Source organism: Vombatus ursinus, unplaced genomic scaffold (genome assembly GCF_900497805.2).
Source record: "Vombatus ursinus unplaced genomic scaffold, bare-nosed wombat genome assembly UNPS02006874.1, whole genome shotgun sequence".
Lineage (NCBI taxonomy): Eukaryota > Metazoa > Chordata > Mammalia > Diprotodontia > Vombatidae > Vombatus > Vombatus ursinus.
The window spans coordinates 9,018,812-9,043,930 of record NW_020946652.1 but is presented as its reverse complement, the minus strand read 5'-3'; the positions used below and the strand labels follow the sequence as shown (position 1 = coordinate 9,043,930).

Genomic DNA, 25,119 nt, shown 5'->3' with positions numbered 1-25,119 from the left:
TTAAAACAAACGAGCAAACATCATCAGCCCTTAAAAAACGGCCACACCAACTCCTCAGCCCCGAAATCTCCTCTAAAGGGGAGGCTACACTACATTGTGTGCCGCCCCCCGCCCAGGAGAAAGGCCCGGGGGGTTCTGGGGTAAAGGTCTATTTACCAGGAGCTTACAAAGCCCCACCAAGCCCATCCCAGCAAGTGCTCCACTCTGGCCCCCACCCTGGGGGTCCAAGCTGACCCCATCCCCCCCACCACCTTAAGGCACAGCCCCACTGACACTGTCTCCAGGGTCGGGCCTGCTGCCCAGCCTGGCCCTCTCCTATGGGTGACTCAGCATTCCAGGCTCCCCAGCTGGCCCAAGGGTGCTGAGACCCTCCTCACAAGCCAGACGGTCACTGCTCCGGCTGGGGACGAGCTCCCCTGGGCCTGCCCCGCAAAGGCTGATGCCGCCTGTGGCCGCCTGGCCTGGGCCCCTCCCTTCTTGCCCAATGCTCAGAGAGGAGGCGGGCCGGCTTGTCCTCTCTGCTCTCACCCCTCCCCCCTTACAGGGTAACCAGACATGACCAGCAAGAGGCTGTGTGCAGAGGCAGCAGGCACTGCCAGGCTTCATTTCCAGGGGCAACAGACAGAGGGAAGGTTTGGGAGCAATGCTCCTGGCGGGCTTTCACTTTGAGGGCTCTAAGAACTCGGATGTGAACACGGCCTCGGCATAATCCTCGCACACGTCCTGGAGCTCGGCTGCCACGTCCTCCAGGGCCTCCTCGACCAGCTCTTCTGCCAGGCTGCAGGGGACACGGCAGGGTCAGGAGCGAGGCCCTCTTCCCCGCCCCCACCTGGCAGCGCACAAAGCAGGTGGGGAGCCCCACTGAGAGCTGTGACGGCCGTGGGCCACATCTGCATACACAAGTGACTCATCCCAGGAATCCTGCCCCTCCCCCGCCCCCCCTCACAAACACATTTAAAATCTCTCTTCACAGACAGGCGACTGACACACGATTTTCAGGCCCACACCCGGATGCCCATCAGTCCATCTGGGATGGAGTGGTCACTGTGGGGCAGAGTCCCCTCATGATGGGGCCACGTCAGGTCCCCCCCACCCCTGAGGCGTGCAGCGTCGAGGCCCGCGCCCTGGCCACTGACCTCTCCACTATAATCCACGGGTTGAAAGTGCCGATGGATTCATGAGAAATTGTCCGGAGGTACTGCTGGTAGCTGTCCTGGTAATCGCTGAGGTTCCGGAGCATCTCCCGAGGCACGGACAGGAGGATGCCGCCCTCTGGCTGCTGAGGGGCTGCTGAAGACACAGGCCCAAGGGGGGCCCTTTTCTCCCCTCTTTCCTCCATGTCCACACTTTCATCAAAATACCTGGAAAGCCACCAGAAAAGATTGCAGCTGGAATTCGCTCCCTGGACCACCAAGGCCTGGGCACAGACCCGGATGGCCCCAAGAGGACCCTCCCATCTTTGGTCCCCACTCACTTCTCATCCAGAGGTTTTTCAAGCAAAATGTTGACTTCGGGCTCTCTGCTCGCTGCCCTCTTGGTGAGCTGGATGGGGTGAGGAGGCCTTGGCCTTTCATCTACTGCTGGGCCTTCTCCGTCTGCAGGAGGACGACAAGGAAAGGGTGGGCCCATTAACTCAGGTGACGGCCCACCCTGGCTTGCAGAGCCCTGTGGGAAATCCAACTGGAGATTTCCGATAAACCAAAGGAGTGACGTGGGTTAGCAGTTTAATGCCAGCGTCCCCTCGTTCCCCCCACTCCCTTCTTGCCAGGGTCACCCATCCCGACCCCTATGCCTCTTGTCTCTCATCTTCAGGCCTCCTCTAGCACAAACACGCCCGAGCCACTCAGGGGAGACCCTCCCATCCGCCCCTCAGGCCCCCACCCCAAACCCCCCCCTTGCTCACCAAACTCACTCCCAGAAAGCGCTCTCTCCAGGCACCGCCTGCCTCCCTTCTAGCCCTCCGCCCTCCTCGTGGCCTTCTGCTCCCCCGCCCTCCTCACCCTCCTCCAGCTGCCTGGCTGGTGCAGCAGCCCCTTAGGATGGAGAAGTAAAGAGCTTCCCAGGGTAAGGAGGTCGGAACAGGAGGAGATTCTGGGAGGGTCTGGAAAACGGACCCAGCAGGCCTGACTGCAGCAAAGGGAAGGGATTGAGCACGGTGGGCCAGCATTGAGCCAAGACTGCGGGGAGCTGTCCCGCTCCGCTTTGCCACCTCTGGGGGCTGAGGGCGCCCTTCCTGCCTCTTCTGCCCCGGCCCGTCTTCCCTCCAGGCACAACTCCAGCATCAGCCAGGCTATCCCGTCAACTCCTCGAGGCAGAGATGGAGTCATTTCTGTCTTTGTCTCCCAGAGCCCAGCACAGGGCCTGGAACACAGTAGGTGCCTAATAAATGCTCACTTGCTTGGTAACTTTCATTTTCAGTTGGCTTGGATGATCCGCTGGAGAACCGCCATCCCCCTCCACCGGGCCCAACGTGATTGCCGGTCCGCGGCTGGTGCTGGCTGCCGGGAGACCCTGCACGCCGGATCCCCGGGGGGCCAAGGCCACAGGAGGCAGCACAGGCGGCCTGAGGGAGTCGGGGCACACCCAAAGCATTCACCAGGAAGGGGAAGCAGTGGCCTGGTTCTGACTGCCCCTCCTCGGGGGAGACAGCCCCATGCAGCGGCAGCAGCAGCAGCAGCGACTCCTCTGAGGACAGGATGCCCTCCCCCATCCCAGTTCCACCAGCCACAGGACTGCAGGCATCCTCTGGAGGTCCACTCTGAACCTCAGGCTCCTTCTTTGGACTGCTCCTCTTTGAGTATCATGGGCCAATTTGTTCTTCTGGTTACACCCTCTCACGGAGGAGGGCAAAGTCAAATGACCATTGCTGACCCGGTGCCCATCCCCGGGTCGGCTGGAGGTCCTCTCCTGGACTCATCCATCCTTCATCTCCCAGGCACCAAAGGGCTGGGCCTGCATGGCCTCTCCCCCTCACGGCAACGAGAGGGACAGCGCCCCTCGTCCTTCAGAGCTTCCTTCCTTCTGACTCCCATCCAGAAAGACGGCCCTTGACAGGCACAAGGCCCGCCTCATCACAGAGGCAGCATGGGGAGCGTAGCCAAGAAACCACAGTGCAAAGTCACGTGCACCCAGGAAGGGAAAAGGAGGCGCTACTCACTGCTTCTCCCCCTTGTGGTCCCAAAACCGAGATCAGCGTAGACCATCTGACTGAATCTCTGCCGGACGGCCTCCTGGTATTGCTGAGGACGAGCAGATGAACAGCGAGCGTTCATGACCCGACAGCAAGGAGCAGCCCTTCCCCACCAGAGAGAGACAGACAAGGGAGAACAAGAGGATGCCGACCGGGGCTTTGAACCAGACTGAGGAAGGAGAAAAACTGCCAAGCAATGACCGCGAGGGGCAGAAGCTGCGGGGAAAAAACCAAACCCAAACCAGCCAGCTGGTCACGCAGACAGACATCTGGCCAGGCGGTCAGACAGACAGACAGATACCTGGCCAGGCGGTCAGACAGACAGACAGATACCTGGCCAGCCGGTCAGACACACACACACTCGGCCAGCCAGGCAGACAGACAGACATCCTGCCAGCTGATCAGATAGACACACACCCAGCCAGCTGGTTAAACAGACAGACACCCGGACAGCCGGTCAGACAGACACTCACCCTGCCAGCTGGTCAGACAGACAGCCAGATACCTGGCCAGCTGGTCGGACAGACACACACCCAGCCAGCTGGTCAGACAGACAAACACCTGGCCAGCCATTTGGACAGACAGACAAACCGGCCAGCCACCAAAAGTTTACAAAAACCCCAAAAAGCTCCTGGCTCTGACCAGAACATCCCCTGTTCCCCTCCAGGTCAGACCAACATGCTTCTGGGGGCAGACAGTGTTTCCCAGGCATGACCTCACTTGACCCTCACAATGACCCTGTGATGTGGGAGCTTCATGTAGCTTTTCCCAGTTCAGAGGGACAGGAGGGTCCAGGGGCTCAGTGCAGGGCACACTGAAGGCCACATGGAGACTAGGCCCTAAAGACTCTGACAAGGGAGACAGCCTCAATTCGAACCCAGATCCTTGGCCCATAGGGGCCCCACAGCACACCCTCTCAATTGGAGAGGGTCACAGAAAGGCCCCAAAGCAAAGTGAGCTGCCTCGGTCAAGGCCAGGGCCTCCGACAGCTCCTCCTCAAAGTGCTGGGGCTAGGAGTTCGCCAGGACGCACAGCTGAGGACAGAACCATCTGGGGTGTGAGGAGTCACATCCTAGCCCCTCCCCCGCCCCTCCCTCGGGCGGGGCTCGGCACATACTTCTATCTCCTCCATGCGCTGCATCATGGTCCAAAGATGGGGGTTGTCCTCAGCCTCGGGCTGTGAGCCTAGGGCAGAGTCAGGGAGCTCCCTTCTGGGCAGGGCCTGTAAGGACAGAGGGGACACGCAGACTAGGTGGGCCTGGGGAGGTCTGGGTGGGGTGGAGGGTAGAAACTCCCTCTTCCCACACAGAATGGCACCTCCTCTACACCTCAAAAGCCTTCAGGGTTGGGCCTTCCTGAGGCCAGGCCAGTACTCTAACCACTATACTACACTGTCTCTACAAGCACAGAACATGAAACACTGTGCCTGCCTGTTGTCTACGGGGCTTTGGAGATGTTGCGTCACGGTGGTTTCCCTGACTTCAAGCCACCTGCCTGCCTCAACGGTTCACCCAAGCCGCTGACAAGACAAAGGAGTCACCTCAGCAGCATCTGAGTGAGCCCCCTCCCAAAGGCCGCCATCTGTCTCGCCACCCAGGTCTGTGCCCACCTGAGGAAGAGGGTCTAGCTACATTCTCTCCTTCAGTAAGACTGTGCCTAAGGGGCCTGAGATCAAGAGCTTACCAAGCTGGGACTTCCTGGTCCAGGTGACTCCTCTCCAGGAATGCTCCCCTGAGGGCCTGACCACTGGGCCAGGGGCCCAAGTCCTGCTACTCTCTCATTTTGTCTCGTGGTGACCCCACGAGCATCTCCAGTCACATATCTCTTAAAAGCCTTTTATGGCCCATCACCCATGACCATCCGCAGCTGCCTGCCCAGAGTCATCACCTGGCCCCACTCTCGCTGTCACACAATGTTCTCTGGCCTAGCCCCAGGTCATGGGGAGGCCTCGGGAGGAGGAGGAGACACCCTGGGGGTGAGAGGCTTCTCAGGGGTCTGTCGTTGTGCTCGGACTCCACCGCTTTCAAGTCAACAGGGATGGGTATTAAGTACCTACTATGAGCCAGGAACTGGGCTGGGCCACAGGGGACAAAAAGACAAAAGCAATAGTCCTTGCTCTCAGGGAGTTTATATTCTCCCACAGGAGAGGACTGGCACACTAGGAAGTGAGTGGGACAGAACATGAAGGGGCGATGGGGATGACTACCAGGAAAAGCCTCATGGAGAAGGCGGCCCCTGAGCATCTCAGGGTGCAGAGCTGAGCGTGGTGGAGGGGATGGATGGTGAGTGAGATGGCGAGGAAGGAAGGAGGGAAAGTCAGAGGGATGGAGGGATGGAGGGAGGGATGGACAGAGGGAGGGAGGGATGGAGGGATGGACAGAGGGACAGGGATGGAAGGATGGAGGGAAGGATGGACAGGAGGGAGGGACGGATAGAGGGATGGAGAGAGGGACAGAGAGAGGGACAGAGGGATGGACAGAGGGATGGAGGGAAGGAAGGACAGAGGGAGGGAGGGATGGAAAGAGAGATGGAGGGATGGACAGAGGGAGGGACAGAGGGATGGACAGAGGGATGGACAGAGGGACAGAGGGACGGAAAGAGGGGATGGACAAGAGAGATGGACAGAGGAACAGAGGGATGGAGGGTGGGAAGGTGAGGGGAGGTGGGTGGAGAGCCAGACACAGGCCGATGAGAAAGGGAGGGATGGACAGAAGGACAGAGGGAGGGAGGGACAGACAGAGGAATGGAGGGATGGAGAGAGGGACAGAGGGATGGGCAGAGGGAGGGAGGTGCACTAGAGATAGATGTAAATACAAAGGCCCTGGGGCATCAGGAGGGCCCTTTAGGTCAAGGCCTACAGCCCAGGGGAGGAGGGCAGGCATTCCTCCTCCTCCCTCTCTGACTCCTCTGCTGGCTCTCCTCTAGACCTCACCCTCTAATCCTATGGGTTCCTCAGGCTCTGTCCTGGGCCTCCTTCTCTACTCCCTCCAGACGCCGTCACCTGACATCAGCTGCTCCCATCTTTTTATTCTTCTGTCCCCAGACCCAGGAGTCTGAGCCCTGTCTGCCTTGGAGCCAGGCTGGCAGGTGGGCCATCCAGCGGGCAGGGCAGCGCAGCCAGCCCAGCATAGAAGCCCTGAGAAGCCAGGGGCCTGGACTTGGAGCTGGGACTGAGCTCTCTGGGAGCTGAGCTAAGCTAAGAACCAGAGACTGAATGAGGTGGTGCAGACAGATATAAGGATTACGCCTCTCATGTGTGGGGAGAGTAAGTGTGTATTTGTGACTGTGTTTGCGAAGTCAACGTTTCTATGTAAAAACGTTTACAAATATCACACAGCAATCTTAACTGCCATAGATAATGGAACTGTTAACTAAAAACAGGCTTGGAGGCAGCTAGGTGGTGCAATGGACAGAGAGGATCTGAGTTCAGATCCGGCCTCAGACACTTGACACTTACTAGCTGTGTGACCCTGGGCAAGCCACTTAACTCAAACTGCCTCACCAAAAAAAAAAACAAAAAAAAAAACAAAACACCAACCCAAAAAAACAGGCATGAATTAGTCAGCTGAAAGAGCCTTGGATCTGGAGCTCAAGATGCTGGGTTCAAACCTTGCCTCTGACTCGTGAGACTAATAGCTTTAGTTCCTGGTTACTGGCCAGCTCTTAATCCTGGGCACCTGGCTCTCAGGACACAGTTCAAGCCTAGTGACAGAATCAGTATTTTCTTTCAGCAGAGCCAGGAGGCACAGGACACATAGGCCACAGGGAGCCCCACAAAATGAACTGGCCACTGACGTGGGCATTAGTCATGAACTGGGGTCCGCATACAGCCAGAACGCCAACCTGGCCAAGCCAAGGTCCAAACTGATCAAAATCAGAATAAAAAGAAGAGACAGGACATGTAAGCGGAGGCCTCTCCAAACCGACTTATTTAAACAACCAGCTGAAGCAGAAAATGGAACAGACCCAGACATAGACTGTGGCCATTCTTTAGGGGTGTTCCAGCTTCCTTTCAGGCGTTTGCAGGACGGATAGATGCCGCCGCCAGTGTCAGACCTTGAAGGCCTAGCCGGGAGAGCATAGCCTTCCCCAGCAACGTTGGGGCCAACACCCCAGCCAGAGGAAGCCCGCCAGCAAAGCTAACACTCAAAGCACCTCACCATGGTACGTGACTGAAGGGTTTTTAGAAATAACCTGAGGAAAGCACCAGGTTATCCTGGATAACCCCAGTGGAGGGAGGGGGCGGGCAGGACAACACGGGCGGTTTTCATCCGAGAGTGCCCCCTCCCCCCAGGCCTTCCCATCAGCCCTAAGGCTGGGCCTGGCAGACACTTGGTTGGAAGGAGCCTCGGGCAGAATGTACTGCATGACTCGTAGGCAGATTCCTTTCCTCTGGGTACCAATGACAGGTGAGGAGTGCCAGGAGGTCTGAGCTTGAGGCTGGAGCTGAGCCACTGCCCTGCCTGCCCAGAGCCAGCTTCTACCACCTTCTCCACAGGTGACTTACCTTCTCTGGAGCCTGGGCCGCGGCTCTGTCTACAGAGAAATGATCCCTCAGAGGCGCATCGGCTTCCTACGAGGAGACAGAGGAGCCAGTGACCGGTGTGCTTGTCACACCCTGGGGGGGGGGAGGGAGCTGGCTGGCTGGCTGTCTCTGGGGAGGGGGCACAGCAGCCAATAGCAGCAGCGGGCATTTGGAGCACATGGAGCACAAAAGGCTCTCATCGACCCTGCCCAGAAGGCGCTCTCCCACTGAGACCAAGAGAGGTTGAGTGACTTGCCCGGGGTCACTCAGCGGTCAGGCAGAGGTCACAGAAGTTGTGGAGCAACTTCAGCTGACTAAGGACCCTCACTGAGGCCTCTCTCCTTGCAGGGTGAGACGACTGATTATTTGTATGACAGACAGAGGCCTCAGCACCTACAAGACCCCTCCCAAAATACAGAAATTGTAAGAGAGAAGGATTTCTGTTATGGTAAGGGCTTGATAATCCGATTCTCTCTGCTCTGCCCCTGCCCCTGGGGCAGGGGACCCCCATCACCTCCCACCTGGACTACTGCAATAGCTGCTGGGAGGGTCTGCCTACCCCAAGTCTCTCCTCCCTCTAATTCATCCCCCAGCCCTCAGCCATGGCACCCCGCACACACTCAGTAAACGCCAGAGGCTCCCCATCACTTCTCTGTTTGGCATTCAAAGCCCTTCACAAGCTGCTCCTCCTTTTCAGGTTTGTGCACCTTCCTCCCCCTCCCCTACTCTTCCATACAGTGCCCTCGGCCTCCTGTCTGTTCCACTAACTCAACACTCCACCTCTCAGTTCTGAGCCTTCTCTCCGGCCGTCCCCCTGCCCGGAACGCTCTCCCTCTTTCTCTCTGACTGCTGACCTCTCTGGTTTCCTCTGAATTCCTAACTAAAATCCCATCTTTTACTGGAAGCCGCCTTCCCACTGTTAATGGTTTCCTATATATCTCGTAGGTAGCTTGCTCTGTGTCTGCTTGCAGGTTGTCTCCCCGGGGTTATACTGTGAGCTCCCTGAGGGCAGGGGCTGTCTTTTGTCTCTTTCTGTATCCTCAGCACTTAGCACAGTGCCTGGAACACAACAGGCACTTACTAAATGTTGACTGATGGACTGACTCCCAGTCCCCCACTCTGTGCACTTTGTCCCCCGGCTCCCCGGACCCAGCTGGAACTCTAGGCTCGGGAGGCAGGAAAGCCTGAGCTAAAATTCTGCCTCAGACACTCATTGCATGCATGATCATAATTGCTCTGCGCCTCAGTTTCCTCGTCTGTGAAACAGGAGTGCCAAGAGCAGTGCCTCCTTCCCAGATGCCACAGCCGGCACCTGTGGTGACCAAAGAGCCCTGGGCTAAATCCACGTGAGGCCATCTCCCACTGGCTCCCAACCCCCTGCTGTGCAGGTACAGGGTGGGGGCGGGTCAGTTAGGGGCAAGGCCGGACAGAGAAAGCCTATGATTGGGCCTGAGGGGAGGTCGCCCCAAAAGCAAACGGGCTCCCAGGGGGCACTGGGGGCCGCTCCAGGAAATGCGCCTCTCCACACGGGGACACTCAGAGAGGGAAGGGGGCTGGATGAAGGATGCCAGACCGCAAGAGTGGCCCCAAGGGCCCCTCCTTGAGCCCCAAGTCCTCCCGAGGCCGGGAACCCAGACGGGCCCAGCCTCCCATACGGAAGACGGCAGATGCGGCCTGCAGTCTCCAGAGACCCAGGGAAGGTCACCAGGCCCTCAGCGATACGTGCAGCCAGGAGACATTACCTTCACTTGGTCCAAAAGGGGCTTCAGACGCTCCAGAACCGCCTTCTCCACCTTGTCTGCCAACTTGGCTGTAGATGTGCTGGTCAGAAACAAAACCATTGGCTTTTCTCCCTTCCTTTGAATTCCCAGCACTTTGTATGGTGCCTGGCACACAGCAGGCGCTCAATAAATACTTGGTGACTGACCGTAAAATGGGAAACAAAGCCACTGCGAAGCGGCCTTCAGTTCAGAGTGGGTCGAGTTGCCCCCAAATCATCCGTAAGTTCCCAAGATTCAAGGGGGGAGAGGGAGAACAAGCATTTATACTGTGCCTACTACATGCCCAGGCACTGGGCTTTACAGATACTAGCTTTTGGATCCTCATAATAGCCCTGAGAAAAAGGTGCTATTATGATTTCCACTTTACAGACAAGGAAACCGAGGTGGACAGGGGGTAAGTGACCTGCCCAGAGCCACCCCGCTATGGACTAGAACTCAGGAGTTCCCCACTCCAGGCTTGGCGCTCTGCAACTGGGCCATTTCGCTTTAGCCTCATTCACCAGGGACAGCGCCCCAGCGCACTTAGTGGGTGGCAGCAGCCAGAGTCCAACCAGGCGAGGCAGCTGAGGGCTGCCCGGGGAGCCAGGAGGCTTATCAGGCCCCGGGAGCCGGCCTGGCAGCCCCCACCCCCCATGCTGCCCCAGGAGTACAAACAGGCACGCTGCAAATCGACTTAACTAACCCCCTTCAAGGCCTGTCCAGGTAAAACTCTGCCATCTGTAATCCACTGTCTGGGGAGGCATGAATGGGCGGTGTGTAAGGGCCCATGTTACAGGTTATTATGCAATAATTAGATATTGCTGTAATGATATGTAACATACGCACCCACGCACACCCCTCTGGACGTTGGATTCAGAAAAGAATATGTTCATATGTGAGTGTGAGTGTGACTCTGCATATCACATGTGTGTGTCAACATGGATGAGTGTGCATGTGCATGTGCAGGTGCGCACACATGTGCACGCGAGTGCCATGTATGTTTGTGAGCACACATACTACATACATGTGGGTGCGTGTGGGAGTGCGTGTGTACACATGTGCATGTCTACATATGAGTGTGTGCATCTGTGCATGAGTGTGCACATGTAATGTGAAGGTGCCTGTGTGTGCATGTGTGTGAGTGTATGGGCACATGTGTGGGAGCGTGCATGCACGTGAGTACACTGTGTGAGTGCATGTGTACACGTGTGAGTGTGTCTACATATGAGTGTGCGTGCATCTGTGTGTGTGCGTGTGCATATGTACTGTGAAGGAGTCTGTATGCACGTGTGTGGATATATGAGCATGCACACACGAGTACACTGTGTGAGTGTGTGCACGTGCATGTGGGGGGTGTGCGCACGCCCCTCCTCCCCCCACGCTCCCTCACCTCAGCCTCTGGATGTCAGCCAGCTCCTTCAGCCTCCGGGCACTCTCGGCATCTAGCCAGGCGAGCCTGAGAGAGGAGACCGGGGCATCCATCAGTGCCCAGGCTGTCCGCCAGGCCGTCCCTCCGCCCCCTCCTCACGGTGATGGGTCCTTGCTCTCGGAGGGCCCCAGGACAGCCCCCCCCCCCACCATCCAGATCTACGTGGGAAACTGAGGCCCAGAGACTGCACCATCCTACTGGCAGGGCCAGGAATGGGGGAGGGGCTGGGGCTGGGCCAGACTTGCCCAAGGCCCCCCAAGGAGAAAGCCAGCTATGACCTCCACCAACGCCCCATGGAGTCGTGGCCCCTGGGGGTCCCTAGGGAGCTTCCCGTGCCCAGCTTCCCCATTCACCTCGTCTGCAGCGAGGGTACCAGGGGCGTCTGAAGGCAGCTCCTTCGCTTTCCCCTCCTTTGGGGCTGGGGCCCCCCTACCCTGGTCTTTGGACGGTGCCAGGCCAGCTGCCTATACAGAAGAAGAGTTTGAGAGGCCTATCCTGGGGGGCCCGTGCACAGACGGGGGCTGCTGGTGCCAACCTGAGGGCCTCGTGCTCCATGGGGTCCGTGTGGGCTCCTTCCTCCTCGACTGCCTCCTGCTGCGGAGATGGTTCCCTTTTGGCATCTTTGGGGCTGGCGCTCCCCTTGCCCCAAGCGATGCTGCGAGAGCAGAAAGACAGGCCTCGATTACCATCCCCACCCCCCGTCCCAGAACTCAGCAGAGCCGCCATCTCGAGAGACTGCGGCGAGGCAGCTCACGGCCCCCGGGGAGGAAGCACTGACAGGATGCTGTGCCAAAGGTGCCGTGGTGCTAGCACAGCCACCGGCACTAACAGCGCCTCTCAAGGCCTGCGCCTGCTGGGACACAAAGCTGCCTTCTCCGCCTGGGAGAGCCTGAGATCGGAAGGGGCCGCGACGTGGGTCCTGCATGGACGGACACATGCACAGTGGCTCAGGGCTCTCCCGGGGCCTGGGGACGCAGCCGGTTCCCCCTCCTCAGACACTCCAGGGGGCTCCAAGCCCCTCTGCACCTACCATTTAGGGGTGGCTGGCGGGGAGGTGGGGTTGGGAGGGATCCACGGTGCACGGCAGTCCTTCGCGGGGGGCTGGTTCCTCTTCAATCTGAATGACACGGTCGTCCTTTGGAACCTGTGGTCCTTGGCCTGCGCCTGGTGGGGTCTCAGCCTTTCCGCTTTATGGAAACCCTGCAGGGAACTCTGACCCGTTACTCCATGGCAGCCCCTCTCCCCACTCCCCCCGTGTCCCCCAGGCCTTGGGCTAGGCCAGGAGTCTGAGGGCAGGGCAGGCTCTCTCCCAAGGCCTGCAGGGGTGTGCATGCGTGTGAGTGTGCATGTGCGTGTGTGTGGGGAGGGGGAACACGACAGGACACGCATGCACACACAGATGCACACACACACACACACACACACACACACACACCCCTAGGTGACTTCCATTGTCACCAGGCTCCAGAAAAGAAGAGCCTGAGCTCTAAAGCCCATGTCCTCAGCCGCTCACATCCAAGTGAATCCCAGAGCCTTCACTTATTCAGTCCCTCCCATGTGCCAGGCACTGTGTTTGGAGCTAACACACAGAGGAGGAGATACCAGGTGACTGGAGGACAGTCAGGAACATCAGGAAGGAGCATCAGAGGAGGCAGCAGGGAGGAAAGCCTGGCGGTGAGAGGGCACAGCCTGTGCAAAGGCCTGGAGGTGGGAGAGGGAGGGCCATATGGCTGACCACAGAGGGTGTGGGGAGGGGACGTGGGAGCCAGACTGATGCCATCTGATGCCAGGTTCTCCTTTATCCTATTAACAGAGGGGGCCAGGGATACTTCCCAAGAGAACAATTCTGCCCGCTATGTGGAAGTGGCATCAGAAAAGAGACTGGGATCCCAGAGGCCCCCAGAAGGCTACTGACATTTTCCAGGCCTGTGTGAGAGGCACAAGCAACCAAGGCAGGATCGATCAGACTAGTCTGAAGGAGAAATGGGCCTGCAAGGGGAGTCCCAGCAGGAAGAAAAGAGAGCGTGAGATGTTTACGGGACATGATGGAGTTGTCCAATAGGCAGCAGCAGATGCAGCGGGACCAGGCCCAGAGAGTTGGGGTTATCTGCAGGGAGATGGCAGACACCATGAATGGTGAGATGAAAGACAGCGAGACAGAGCAAAGGTGGGGGGGGGAGAGGAGGGGAGAGAGAAGGAGAGAGAGACAGATGGTCTGACAGAGACAGAGAGAGAAAGAGAGAAAGATAGATAGAGACAGAGAGAGAGATAGAGGGACTGACAGAGAAAGAGACAGAGAGAGGGAGACATAGAGGGTGTGACAGAGACAGAGAGACAGAGACAGAGAAAGACAGACAGAGACACACAGAGACAGAGAGACAGGGACTGACAGAGATAGAGAGAGACACAGAAAGAGAGAGACAGAGAGAGAGAGAGACAGACAGCAAGAGACAGCCGGAGGAAGACAGAGGGAGACAGAGACAGAGTCTAGAGAAAGAAAAGGGCCCAAGTCAGAGCCATGGGAGATGCCCATGGATCCTGACCCACCAAAGGGCAAGGTGGAGAGCTGGGAGCGGGGACGGAGGTCCAATGCTCTGGAGGGACTGGCTGGGGACCAGAAGCCGGCCTTCCTCAACAGGGGCCAGAACGGGGGGTGCCGGCAGCTGGTTCTGGGCATTTGAGGGAGGAAGGGAAGAGAGACAGAGGTGGTACCTGAGGGGACAGGAGGGTCACCTGAAGGATTCTCAGGAGTGGGCTGCGGGAGGGGGGAGCCAGGGAGAGAAGAGAGGTTGCCAAATCAGGAGGGAAGAGAGGGGAACAAGGGGGGCCCCTTCCCCCATGTGTGCTGGGGTGCTCCGGGCAAGAAGGGCCCTCTCTCTACCACAGACTGAAGGGAGAGAATGGGAGGCAGGGGAGAGGCTGAGGGGCTCAGAAGGAATAGAAGAGGAGAAGAAAGGAAGCCCGTGACAAATGGCCTCTGTCTTTCTCTATAGAAATAGAAGGGGGGGGGAGGGTCATGCGCTGAGAGGAACAGTGCAGGAGGAAGAGCTGGGGGAGTCTGTAATGGCCGCCACGGAGACGGGGGAGGAAACACTGTGCTCTGGGCCCACGTGTCGCCACGACTCCCTTAACTTCCAGTTCTCAGGGTCTTCTCGCCATCTCAACCTCCCCACAGCCACTGGCATGGCTCCTTTACGAGATCTCCGCCCAGGACGTTCCCCCATTAACCAGGGGGCTCCATGCTAGCGTGAAGGATGCTGATGAGGCTCAGATCTATAGATCCAACCCGAACCTCTCTCCTGGCCTGCAGTCTGCCCGCTGGCCATCCGGTTCCAGATGACACCGCACACGCCCCCGCCCTATCTCTGGGAGAAGCACCCTTCTCTTCTTGCACCTGAATACGTCTCCTTCTCTCACCGTGACCCCAGGAGATGCTCATCACACCTGACCCATTGCAGGGCCCTGCCCCTGCCTCACATCTCACCTCCCTCCTTCTAGGACACAAACCAGGGAGACGCACATTAGAAAAAGAAAGGATAGAGCCAGCAGCCTTACTGAACGAGATGCAGCCCTTTATATAAACCATCAGCAACTCCCAGGCTCTGTGTACCATGACAGATGAGGCTTTTACACCAAGAACGCAGGGCTGGCTTAAACTTAGGAGAGCTCATAATCAAACGAGGAACAGAGGATCAGAGAAGACAAAACGAATCATTCTGATGACATAAAAATGAAACAAACAAACCCAATAAAATTGGGAGATTGAAAAAGAAACAATGAACTGAGGAGAGAGTCTGAGCAGCGAGTTTCTCTAGGAAAGAGAAGTCTCATTTTCAAGTTAGGTGAGGAACCGACTGAAATTTCCAGGAGAAAAGAGTCCTAGCTTAAGGGTATGAACGGGCAGTTTCCAAGGGAAGAAAGCGGGGTTCTGCGAAGGCAAGTGAAAGCAGTTCTGAGACCCCTCTTCCCACTCCTCAGAACAAGAGAGGTTGGAGAGGCTGTGGGCCCCACTGGGTCCAGCTGTTCTGAAGAGCGCACAGCCTTTGGCCAGCCCCCATGAAGCCTTTGCCCAAGAGAGACCAAAGAAAAAGCCGGAGCGCCGCAAGCCGCGAGCCTCCTACCCGAGGGCAGAAGCCGAAGGAAGGCGGCAGAAGCGGGAGAACTGCGCACGCCACGATGTCTACACAGCAATAACAAAGAACAATTTTAAGGACGTTCATACGAGGAGGAAAGAAGTAAGCAGAACCCGAAGAACAAGGTGCCCGCCAACACAACACCCCCGCGTAAAGCCAGAGGACGAACGGTGACAGAGGAATGAGCAGAGGGAGCCCTCATCCTCACCGTCCCTCTATGGTGCGAGAGACAGCCATGGCTCCTTCTTCACGCCAGCCCTCTCTGTGTGTGCGTGTGTGCGTGTGTGCATACGGGTGCATGCATATGTACGCATGTGGTGCTTTGTGCGTGTGTGTGTGCGTGTGCGCGCGCAGTGCAGCCCCCATGGGAAGAATGGTTTTGCTTGGCTCTGGATGTGGTTACAAAAGTGGTTTTTATTCTCCAGTGGCACAGGGGAGGAGAGGACGCGTGGGGATACCGATGGGGAATACTGAATGCTGCATCGCTAGTTTTACTTGGTTACAAGAGGAACGCCCGTCCCCTAAAAACAAAAGCCGTCGGGTGATGCCAACAGTGGCCTGGCCGCTGCTCGTCCCCAAAGCCAATCCTCTGCTCCCCTCAGACGCTCCCCGGGCTATTCCAGCACTGATTTCCAAACCTCTGCACACGTTGCCGCCTTCCCCAAGAAGCCCTCTCCCTGCTTCACTCCCACTCCGCACAGATCACGTCGCCAGGGGCCCTCTCACTGCTGTCTGCAGCCCCAACACCTTGGAGGCCGCCTGGCACACAGGAGGCACTTAATAAAGGCCAGAGCAGATGGTGTAGAAATGAAGCTGGCTCACGGAGGCCAGGCAGCCCCTTAAAAAGCAATGGGCTGTGAGAGGGGAAGGCAGAGGGAGCGACAGAGGGTTGTAGCCAGAAGGAGGCCCTGAGGGGGGACAGCACTAAGAGTGCGGGCCTGACCATTCCTGGGTGGCCGCCCGCCCCGTGAGATGGCTGGGCACAGAGGAAGCCAGGCGTGAGGTGGCATTGGCGAGGGTGTGAACGAGGTCCCTCAACCGACCCCCATTATGTTGCTCACCATCCTGCTGACGGCAGGTGACCTGAGATCCCAGACTGGAGCAGGGCTCAGAGCAGGGGGGCCCTCTGTCCCCACAAGCGAAGGGTTTCTACCCGCAGGCTTAATTCTGCTGTGGGGCACCCTCTCCGGTCTTAGGGGCATTGGGTACCACCTGTGGGCCCTGATCGCCCTGGCCCACCCCCAACAAGCTCACTGTCCCCTCCCCACCTGCCAATCCTAGGGAAGATGGTGCGACCCGCTGCAGAGGGCAGTGACTGCCCCCACACTGGAGCAGGCGCCCCCTGCACCTGACACACACGGGGGGAGAGGGGAGTGTTGGCCTGACTACGCAAAGTGATTACAAAGGTTTCCCTTTTTTGGGGGAGGGTGGAGATAGGAGGTGTGAGAGAGAAAATAAATGCTTGCTATTTGAAAAAATAAATAATACGCTGAGAGAAAAACGGTCTTGACCATCTACCTGGAAATGAATTCTGCCTGAGCAATCTCAGCCTCCAGGATTATTCTGGCTGACTTCCTCTGATAACTGGGACTTAGGAAAGACTCACGAGGTCCTGCCACCCCACAGGGGCAGATGCTCCTCACAAACACCGATGACATCCTTCAGCTCCCCGGCCTGCAGATCCCACTGAGTGAACCCGACAAGGTCAACAGGAGCGTCGGGGGGACCGGCAGGCTCAGGGGCCTTGACGTGGCCCTCTCCAAGTGCCCCAGTTCTGGGAGCCCCAAATACAGCCACCGCCCGACTCTGGACGCCTGTCCTGAACCCCGGGGCCAGTGCGTACTTGCTCTGCCTTCCCAGCCGTCTCAGCACCTCGCCTTCGGAGGGTCCCGGCAGCGGTGGGCAGCCGCTTTTTCACGGCTTCCACTTTCGTCGAGGCCGGCCCCGTTTTGAAAGCAACACTCTGGTCGGAGGCGAAGTCCTCTTCGGGCCGGCCCGACATCTGGCGCAGGGGACTCAGTGCAAAAGATGGGTGCTCATCTACCCAGAGGGTACAGAAGGAAACACAGGACAATCAGTCTGGAGGAAACACGGTGCCCGTGTCAGGCCAGGGCGCCCCCACCCTCCATCTCTTGGGATCAGCCCTCGAGGGAGCCCAAGAGGTGGGCTAGTCCACGACACTGCCTTCCCTTTACAGGGCCCCTCTGGCTCACAGCTATAGGCGCTACCTCCTTCCCCAGCCCCTCCCGAGGCCCACGTCTTGGGGCACGGAGCCTGGCCCTAGAGCTGGGGACCCACGGCTTCCGACCTAGCTGGCTGGGCTCCCCTCTGTGAGCCTTCATCTGCCAAGGGCTTCGACCCCACACCACCGAGGTCAGCCATGCCTCTGAGGCTCAGGCTGGCCTCCTCATGGCCTGCAGGACTTCCTGCCCTGAGGCCGGGGTCCCCAAGCTAGGGAGGCTGCCCCCCCCGAGCCCCCAACTTTGGCACCTGCTGCAGTTGGGCAGCACCTCCCTCACCAGGTCGGGTACTGGGTGCCCATTGTCCCAGGACCCACAGGTGGAGAGGAGGAATCTTAAAGCGCACCCCAAGCTCCCGGCCCCCGTTTTAGAGAGACCCAGATCAGAACGGCAGCTAACACCTCTAAAGTAAAGTCTGCCCAGGACAGAGCCTCAAGGGAAGGAAGCCCCGGGTGGCTCCTCTTTCCTGCTCCCTGAGGCCAGGCCTCCCCTCCCTAAGAACGGGGAGGCCCAAAGCAGCCCAGACAGCCGGCGGCCAAGCCAGGATTCAAATCAGCACCATGTCTCTTGATCAGTCAAGCTCCCTGAGCCTCAGTTTCCTCAACTGTAAAGTGAGGGGCTGGAGCCTCGAAGCGTTTTCCTTCCTTTCTGAGCTTGGGGTTCAGCAGCGCTGGGGCAGCAGCCCCCTCTTCTCCTGAGCTGCCTCTGGCCCGGTCTTCCTGGGCCAAGGAAGGGGAACCATCCTGCTAGCCTCTGGTCTTGGGGGAGGCCCCTGTCTCCCTGTGCTCTAGTCCCCCCCCCCACTGCCATCTGAGGGCTACGGGCACGCCCACACCATCAGGCATTGCTCACTAGGCCACAAGAAGCCAAGCGCTGGGGAGAGGAACACTGAGCTTGCATCCGCCTGCCTCTTTCTGCCTGTACTTGGTCACTGGAGGTCCCTCTCAATGGTCACTTTGGTCAGCTGGGCACCTGCTGACCCTCCCCAGGGAGGCTCACATATTATATTCCTGGACAGAGATGAATGGGGAACCTGGGTTTTCTGCTGATCTGGAGAATGGGCCTCAGGATCCTCTCCGGCCTGGTCCCCAGACTGCTTGGCTTCTGCCTCTTCTTCCTGATCCCTGAGGAAGCTCCCGACTTCCCGAGGCACGAGGCCCACACAGGTCCAGGGCTTTGCTGGGAGAGGTCTCTCTGGCCAGGCAAGGGAGGACCTTACCATATTAAGCTCTCCACTCCAGAGGAAGACTGTGCAGAAATCAAGCCAGAGGCCTTCCTCCCAGTCCCGTGTTACTGAAAGTAACTCCCAGAAGTCCATGAGGTTCTCGGACCATAATCTCAGCCAAACCCAGGGAGGGCTGCCTTCTTGAGAGCTTCCAGAAGCCCTCCAGGAGTAGCGCTCCTGAGACCAGCCAGCAAAACACCTACCCTCCAGGAGCTTTCTCACAACAGGCCGCCTCCCTTCCTGGGGAAGTTTCTCCTTTGCCACCAGGCGCTTCCTTTCTCTCACTGGTGATGTGCTAAAGGACCTCTCCAAGGCCACTGGGAAACTCAATGGAGACTGGCTTTGAACTCCAGGGAAGCGCTTCTTTGTCTTTCTAAGTGACTGTTTCCTTTCCAGGAGGGAATCTAGCTCCTGTCAGGAAACATGAAATTTATCTTATAAAGACTCAAGACACACTCAAGGGTCCAGAAAGTGACTGGCCCCTACGGCAGCCCCTGGCAGGGGATTCTTCAACTCATGAAAAAATTCTGTGAAATCAGTGAAAAGTCAATGTTATTCTCCAGCCATTAAACCCCCTCTTCACCATCTGCTTCCTAACAAGGATGCCCTTAAGCAACAGAAGGTGACAATTCTCAAAGACAAAAACTGACATCGAAATTTCAACCACCCCAAATTAGCACTTTATAGGAAGGATTTGTAACCAGCAGAAGCCTAGCCCCAGATAGGTGCATTTCAAAATCACATGACAATGCGCTGAATGACAGATGGTTAGGTCACCAGCCCCCTGCTCACCCACCGGCTTGGGGAGCTGTGTCCCATATCCCACATCATCAGGCTGGCACAAGGAGGGCTTCCCCAGAGAACCAGGGAACAACCCATAATACATGGCCCCACACAACCCAGAGGCTTCTGTGGCTGACGACAAATCACTACTATTGAGGTGATTGAGGGAGACAGACTACAGGCTTCTCCCAGATCTTCTCCAGTTCCATGACAAAAAAAAAAAATCCTCTACAATTAATTTTTGGAAAGATGACCCGTCTTCCCCTCAAGGTTCTGAGGAGTAATATTTCTCTGTACCTGTACACCGCCCCCAACACACACACATATACCTACACACACCCTGGGATTCACACACAAGCTGGAATGAAAGGCTACAGACAGACCAGAGTCCAAGAAATGCCTGGGAATCCATAAAGTACGGGCAGATTCAGAGTGAGGCCTCGAGCTTTCTGGCCAGCTTCCTGGTGGAGGTTTATGGAAATGGGGGGGGGGGAGCCAGATGCGGGGGCCCCGCAGCCTGTGGTCTAATGGAGGAACTCACTCATCCCCACCTGTCTGAGGGGCTCCACCAAAGCAGCCCACCTCCCTGACAGACGCTGGCCAGCCAGGCCTCTGCAGGGAGCACCCCAGGCCCACGTCCCCATCACCACAATCAGGACAGCCAGCTTAACAAGCCTTCCTTGAACAGCGGCCATGTGCTAGGCTGCCCTCAAGAAGCTTGCGTTCCATCAGCAGGGGCCAGAGCCAGAACAGAGCTGGGGCTCTCTCGAAGACACGCACCTGTCCCCCTTCCCCGTGGCCATACCTCTATCTGCTGCAAGAGATCGAGGACCACAACCGGGACAGAAGGATCCGTGTCCAGTCTGGCGGAGCAAATGGAAAGCTGCCGAATGAGATTGCCCAGCTCTCTGTAGCGCTCAGAAACCGCCTGCCCCGTCGAGTCTGTGAACTGATTGACAAACATCTGCAAAGCGCGGATGGCTCCTCGCTGGGCGGCTGCCAATCGAGACATCGCCCTGGACTGGAGAAAGTGGGAGACGCGGCTGCCGGGCAAGCACGGGACGGCCAGGCCCGCCCCTCCCCCGGGGCTCATGGCGACCAACCATCCCTGGACTGACCTTCTTAGTGTGCTTGATTCTGTGTGGACTCAACCTGTCCAGCTCCTCCTGGATTTCTTTTACCTATTCAACAGAAAAGAAAAAAGTGAGCGAGCAGAATGGGCCCAGAGTGCTGGCTGGGACAAGAGGGTCCAGCGGGAGGAGCCCAGGGTGAGCTGCGCAGGGCATCGGGGTGGAGCACACAGCAGGTGGCACTGCCGCCAACTCTCTGGGTCAGCTGTGAGGGACATGTGTGTGTGTGCGCGTGTGCGTGCACGTGTGTGTGGATGAGTGTGCACATCAGTGCACATGTGAGTGTGAGTGTATGGGTGTGCATACATGTGCGTGTCTTGAGGGTGTGTGAGTGTGCGTACGTGTGTGAGTGTATGTGTGAGTGTGTGTGTGGGGGGGGCTTCAGCACCAGCTTCTCTTACAGATCAGGAAATGAGGCCTCTGCCCCCAACACCTGCCCTGCCCGTCCCAAGAGAGAGCTCCTGTTCTAACTGTGTGTATGTGCTGAATCTTTGCACGTTTCCAGAGAAAAAAGGACCCAAAGTGCCGCGGACTAGCGACAGTGCGAGGTCCTCCCAAGGCCGGGGCTGTGCCGCCATCCCTAACGCCAAGGCTCTTCGGGGTCCCTGTCCCAGCCTCTCCTCAGGCTCTGCTCTCTCCTGCTGCCCCACGTCTCCCAGGAAGGAGGCCGCCAGCTTGCAGCGGCCTCCCGGTCATCCCCAAGGCGTGTTTCTGGGACGGACGAGAGACCAGACGCCAGAGAAATTCAGTCTTTGCTCTTCTGTTCTGTGTGCATCATGTGACGTCTAAATCCATCAAAGCCAAATCAGGGTCCAGAAGCCCTCAGGAGCTGGTGGATCAGTGGTGGGAGAAGCCCCGCCCCAGGCAGTGGCAGGAGGGTTGAGATCAGCGGGGTGTGCTCGCTGGGCCTTTGCCTGCTGTCAGAAATCCTCACAAGTGTGTTTGGGGCTCCTCCCCAGGCAGCCAGAGCCACTCATCACCAGGCGAGGTTTCCAAGCCGAAAGGGCCAGCCTCCGCCCCCACCCCCACAGCTTTTGTCCTTCCTGTATAGACTTTAGGTCTGGAAAAGCATCCACGTAGATCTTTAATGAAGACATCCCAGGGTCCTCCCATCCAAAACTGAATTCCTGTTCTGCCTCCAGAGTGGGTGGCCAACCTCTGCCCTCTGTCCCCTTTCCTCCACACACAGAGCTGCCAGCCTGATTCGGGCCCTCAACCCCTCTGACTGGACACTTGCGACAGCCTTCTGACTGGTCCTCCTGTGTCCAGACCACACACCACAGCGGCCAGAGCGGCCCGCTCAATAATCAACTCTTCTGTCTGGTATCTCAAGTCCCTCTGTCTGGCTTCGGCCCATCGTTCTGTACCGACTCCCTCATTCTCCCCTCGGCCATTCTCTGTACGTTCCAGCCACACTGGCCTCCGCGTGGGCCCAAGACAGGCCATCTCCCACCTCTGTGCCTTTGCCCGGGCTGCTCCTTGTCGGCCTCAAGTCGGCTGCCACCATCTTCCTGGGGAGGCTTTGATCGTCCTCCATCTTCCAGGTGTCAGGTGCTTCGCACCATTTGTTTGACTCTCAGAGCTGCTTGCTGTGGCTGTCCTTGCGTTCTCTACTCATGGTTCTAGGTCAGGCCAATGGAGGCCACCTCAGGAGGCCAGCTGAACCCAAAGAGGCTCACCTCCCTTTGGCTCTCAGCCCACCTCTACCAACAAGGCCTTTGCTGCGAGCCGAGACCCCCGCCTCGGGCGCATCCTGTGTGTGAAGAAGGGGCAGAATCCAGAGCTCAGCAGGAGGCACAGGCTGGACAGCAGAGTCCAAGGTCCACCCTTCTAACGCCCACTGCCTGGCAGGGAGCATGTGGGGTTTCAGCGCTCACTCACAGAGTAGAGGAGGCACAGCGGGCCATACGACCAGGCCGTCGGAGAGAATCCGGGGGCTCCCTGGCCTTCCCGGGAGACGCAGAGGACGAGGGCAGCGCCCCAGTCACACGGGAAGAGAAGATGGGCAGGAGGGAGGGGGCTCCCCCCTTGGGGGGGTCCTCCCGAGGGCTCTCGCGACCAGCTCCCAACATTCTTGTGGTCAAAATGATGGGGTCGGTGTGGACAGCACCCTCCTCAGATGCTGCTCGGAGGCAAGACGACCAGTGACCATTCGTAAAAACACCCCCCTCCTCCAGTCTCCTCCCTGAAGAACTCTGGCTGGACACCCTCGCCAAGGTGCCCTCGCTTCTCCATCCCAAACAGAGGAAGCAAGGGCAGACTTCTGGAATCTGGGAGTGAGTCCTACTGACCCCCACACTTCTCAGTCCCCCAACAGAGCCATCAGGGAGGGCGTCCCGGGGCCCAAGTGGTTCTGCGGGCATTTGGCCCATGAAGAAACCAACCAAGTCCCTTTCTGGGGGAGGGTGGCCACACACAAAAGAGCACCAGAGGACTCTATCTCAGACCCTCCCAAGTCATTCCTCGGACACTCGGTCCCCAAAACCAGATGTCCTCAGCCTGCCCCGCCCCATCCTCGGGGGGCCCTCAGACCTCTCTACCTTCCCCACATCAGACGATGCTTCTTTCTCTGACACAGGCCCCCGCCCCTTATAGCCTCACATCCCATGACCCCACTCTATGGCTGCTTTCCTCTGGCCAAACTGGACACCAGGCATTCTCTTGCCTCCACACCTTTGCTCAAGGCGTTCTCTACCCCTAGAATGCTTCTCCACCCACTCTGACGGCTGCTGAAATCCTACCCATCAATCTAATCTGTCCCTGGTTACCTCTGAGGCGCCATGCCAGGCACTGAGGATACAGACCAAAACCACCTACCAAACGTGCTCACTCATCTTACGCCGAGAACAACTACACAAAGAACGAGGGAGACACATGGAAAACTTCACAGGCCCACTTTTCAATACAAATGGTTCCTCACCAACCTTCTTCTTAGGTCTTTCAAGACTGAAATGTTTGCATCTGTTTGTGGCAGGTAAGTTTGTAATAAGAAAGAAACTAAAACTTAGAAAAGCTCAGGGCAGAGGAGACAGTAGGAAAGGGCCACGAGAAAGGAAGGAGGAAGCCTTGGGTTTGAATCCTACCTTGGAGGCTCCCTCCCTCTATGACCCTGGGGCAAGTCACCTCAAGTCCTTTCTCTGTAAAATGAAGGGGTCTCATGCTTGTTGCCACCTGGGGCGGAGGAAGCAGACTTGAGCAGGGTGGGGCAGGACGAAGAGGGGAGGAAGAAGCAAGAGGGTCTGGAAGAATGGGGAACCGAGCCCTTAAACCTGGGGAGGGGAGAGGCAGTCCTTAAAAAGTCCCCACACCCCAGCATTTGGTGAGCCAGCCCGCCTAGGGAAGGAGAGGAGAACGAAGGGCAGGCACCATGAAGGCTGCCAACAGGCCCCGGGAGGTGGGGAAGCCTGTCCCTACCTGCTGCTGGAGCACATAGAGTGTGCGGGCTGTGCGGACGGCCTGCTCCTGCCTCCGCACACGACTTCGCTCAGCCTCATCTGGATCCAGGCCTTCCTCCAGTCTGTCTGAAAGGAGATTTTCCTCAGCTGGATGGGAGGCGGGTGCCAAAGCTCCAGAATCTTTGGCGAGGCCCCAGATTATGAGGCCACACTGCTGGGATTCCGCCCAAGCATTTAGAGGAGGAGGTGGCCCCAGCGGCCCTGCCGCCAGCTAGCTGCTCCCATTCCTGTCTGCTCCTTCCCCTCCAATGCCCCCCCGGGACAAGAACAGGACTCCTGCTTGGCTGGGAGCCTCACCACCTGCCTTTTTCTTGAGACTTCCCTCTTGGAAATAACTTTGCTCAAGCTCTAGGCAGGGCATCCTACAGGGAAAAGCCCGTGGGGGGAAGGGTCCCCAGGGGCCCATCCATCATTAGGCCCAAGCAGGTACCCCCTGACCACACTTTGGAATCCCTCCCTTTGACTCCATCCTTATTCTAGGGTTTGGGAAAGGTTTCTGAAGAACGAGATAAACCTGGGCCAGTGGGTGGGCAGGGAGCTGACCTTGGGGAAGACCTCCCTGCCCCTGCCGGGTCTGAGCCTGGCTCGCTCACCTTTGGTGGCCATCCCTTCGATCCTCTGGAGACAGGCGCTCATCTCCTTCTGCAGCCGCCGGAGCTCAAGCACACTCTGAGAGGGCACTACCTTCGGGGCATAGGGCTGAGGGCCCGGGTCCCTCGTGGGTGGAGACCTGCACCCAGGGTCCCGGGTCAGGTAGACTTTGGCCCTGGTGCCAGCCGTCTCCACCTGGGAGGTACGCTGCCTGCCTGGGAAGGGGCCCCGAGGTTTCTCGGTCGGCTCCGTCCTGCTCCGGCTGCCCTTTGCAGGGCCCTGCCCCATCACCAGCTCTTGCAGTTGTTTTTTCTTGACATCTCTTTTGGCCAAGTGGACAGCCAGGCTGAGTTTCTCTTCAGATACAAATGAAAAGGGGATCGAGGCCCGGTGGTAGGGGTCCTCCAGAAGCCCAGGGGCGCTGGCTCTGTCTGGGGGCCTCAGCTTCTCAATGACAATGGGGCGCGGGCCTGAGTACCTGATGGCCAGGTTGTCGGGCAGCGAAGGAACGTTCCTGTTGAACTGCAGCTGGCGGGGGGAAGACAGAACAAGGTCACATGTGTTTGTGTGCCTGTGCATGGGTGCATGGCGTGGGAATGTGCATGCTCTGGGTGCACACACGTGTGTCTGTGTACCTGTGCGTGGGTGCACACGCGTG

General features: G+C 58.0%; 1 protein-coding gene across 4 annotated transcripts in view; it reads right to left on the bottom strand.

The window, feature by feature from the left end:
• Window positions 1–25,119, bottom strand: part of KIAA0753 (KIAA0753 ortholog) — a 25,638-nt gene continuing 519 nt past the window's right edge. Inside the window, exons 2-18 of one of the 4 annotated variants that reach the window (XM_027848844.1) lie at window positions 24,464–24,989; window positions 23,830–23,936; window positions 20,404–20,466; window positions 20,091–20,306; window positions 18,277–18,913; window positions 16,881–17,077; window positions 11,935–12,104; window positions 11,440–11,559; window positions 11,258–11,368; window positions 10,866–10,931; window positions 9,458–9,536; window positions 7,698–7,763; window positions 4,308–4,412; window positions 3,158–3,239; window positions 1,475–1,595; window positions 1,137–1,361; window positions 1–778 (exon numbers count right to left, since the gene is read on the bottom strand). In XM_027848844.1, the coding sequence (XP_027704645.1) occupies window positions 661–778; window positions 1,137–1,361; window positions 1,475–1,595; window positions 3,158–3,239; window positions 4,308–4,412; window positions 7,698–7,763; window positions 9,458–9,536; window positions 10,866–10,931; window positions 11,258–11,368; window positions 11,440–11,559; window positions 11,935–12,104; window positions 16,881–17,077; window positions 18,277–18,913; window positions 20,091–20,306; window positions 20,404–20,466; window positions 23,830–23,936; window positions 24,464–24,989 (3,009 nt within the window). In that variant the 3' untranslated portion in view covers window positions 1–660. Of the gene's footprint in view, window positions 779–1,136; window positions 1,362–1,474; window positions 1,596–3,157; window positions 3,240–4,307; window positions 4,413–7,697; window positions 7,764–9,457; window positions 9,537–10,865; window positions 10,932–11,257; window positions 11,369–11,439; window positions 11,560–11,934; window positions 12,105–16,880; window positions 17,078–18,276; window positions 18,914–20,090; window positions 20,307–20,403; window positions 20,467–23,829; window positions 23,937–24,463; window positions 24,990–25,119 lie in introns of those variants that run through there. The other 3 variants (XM_027848846.1, XM_027848845.1, XM_027848847.1) reach the window with 3 other exon arrangements.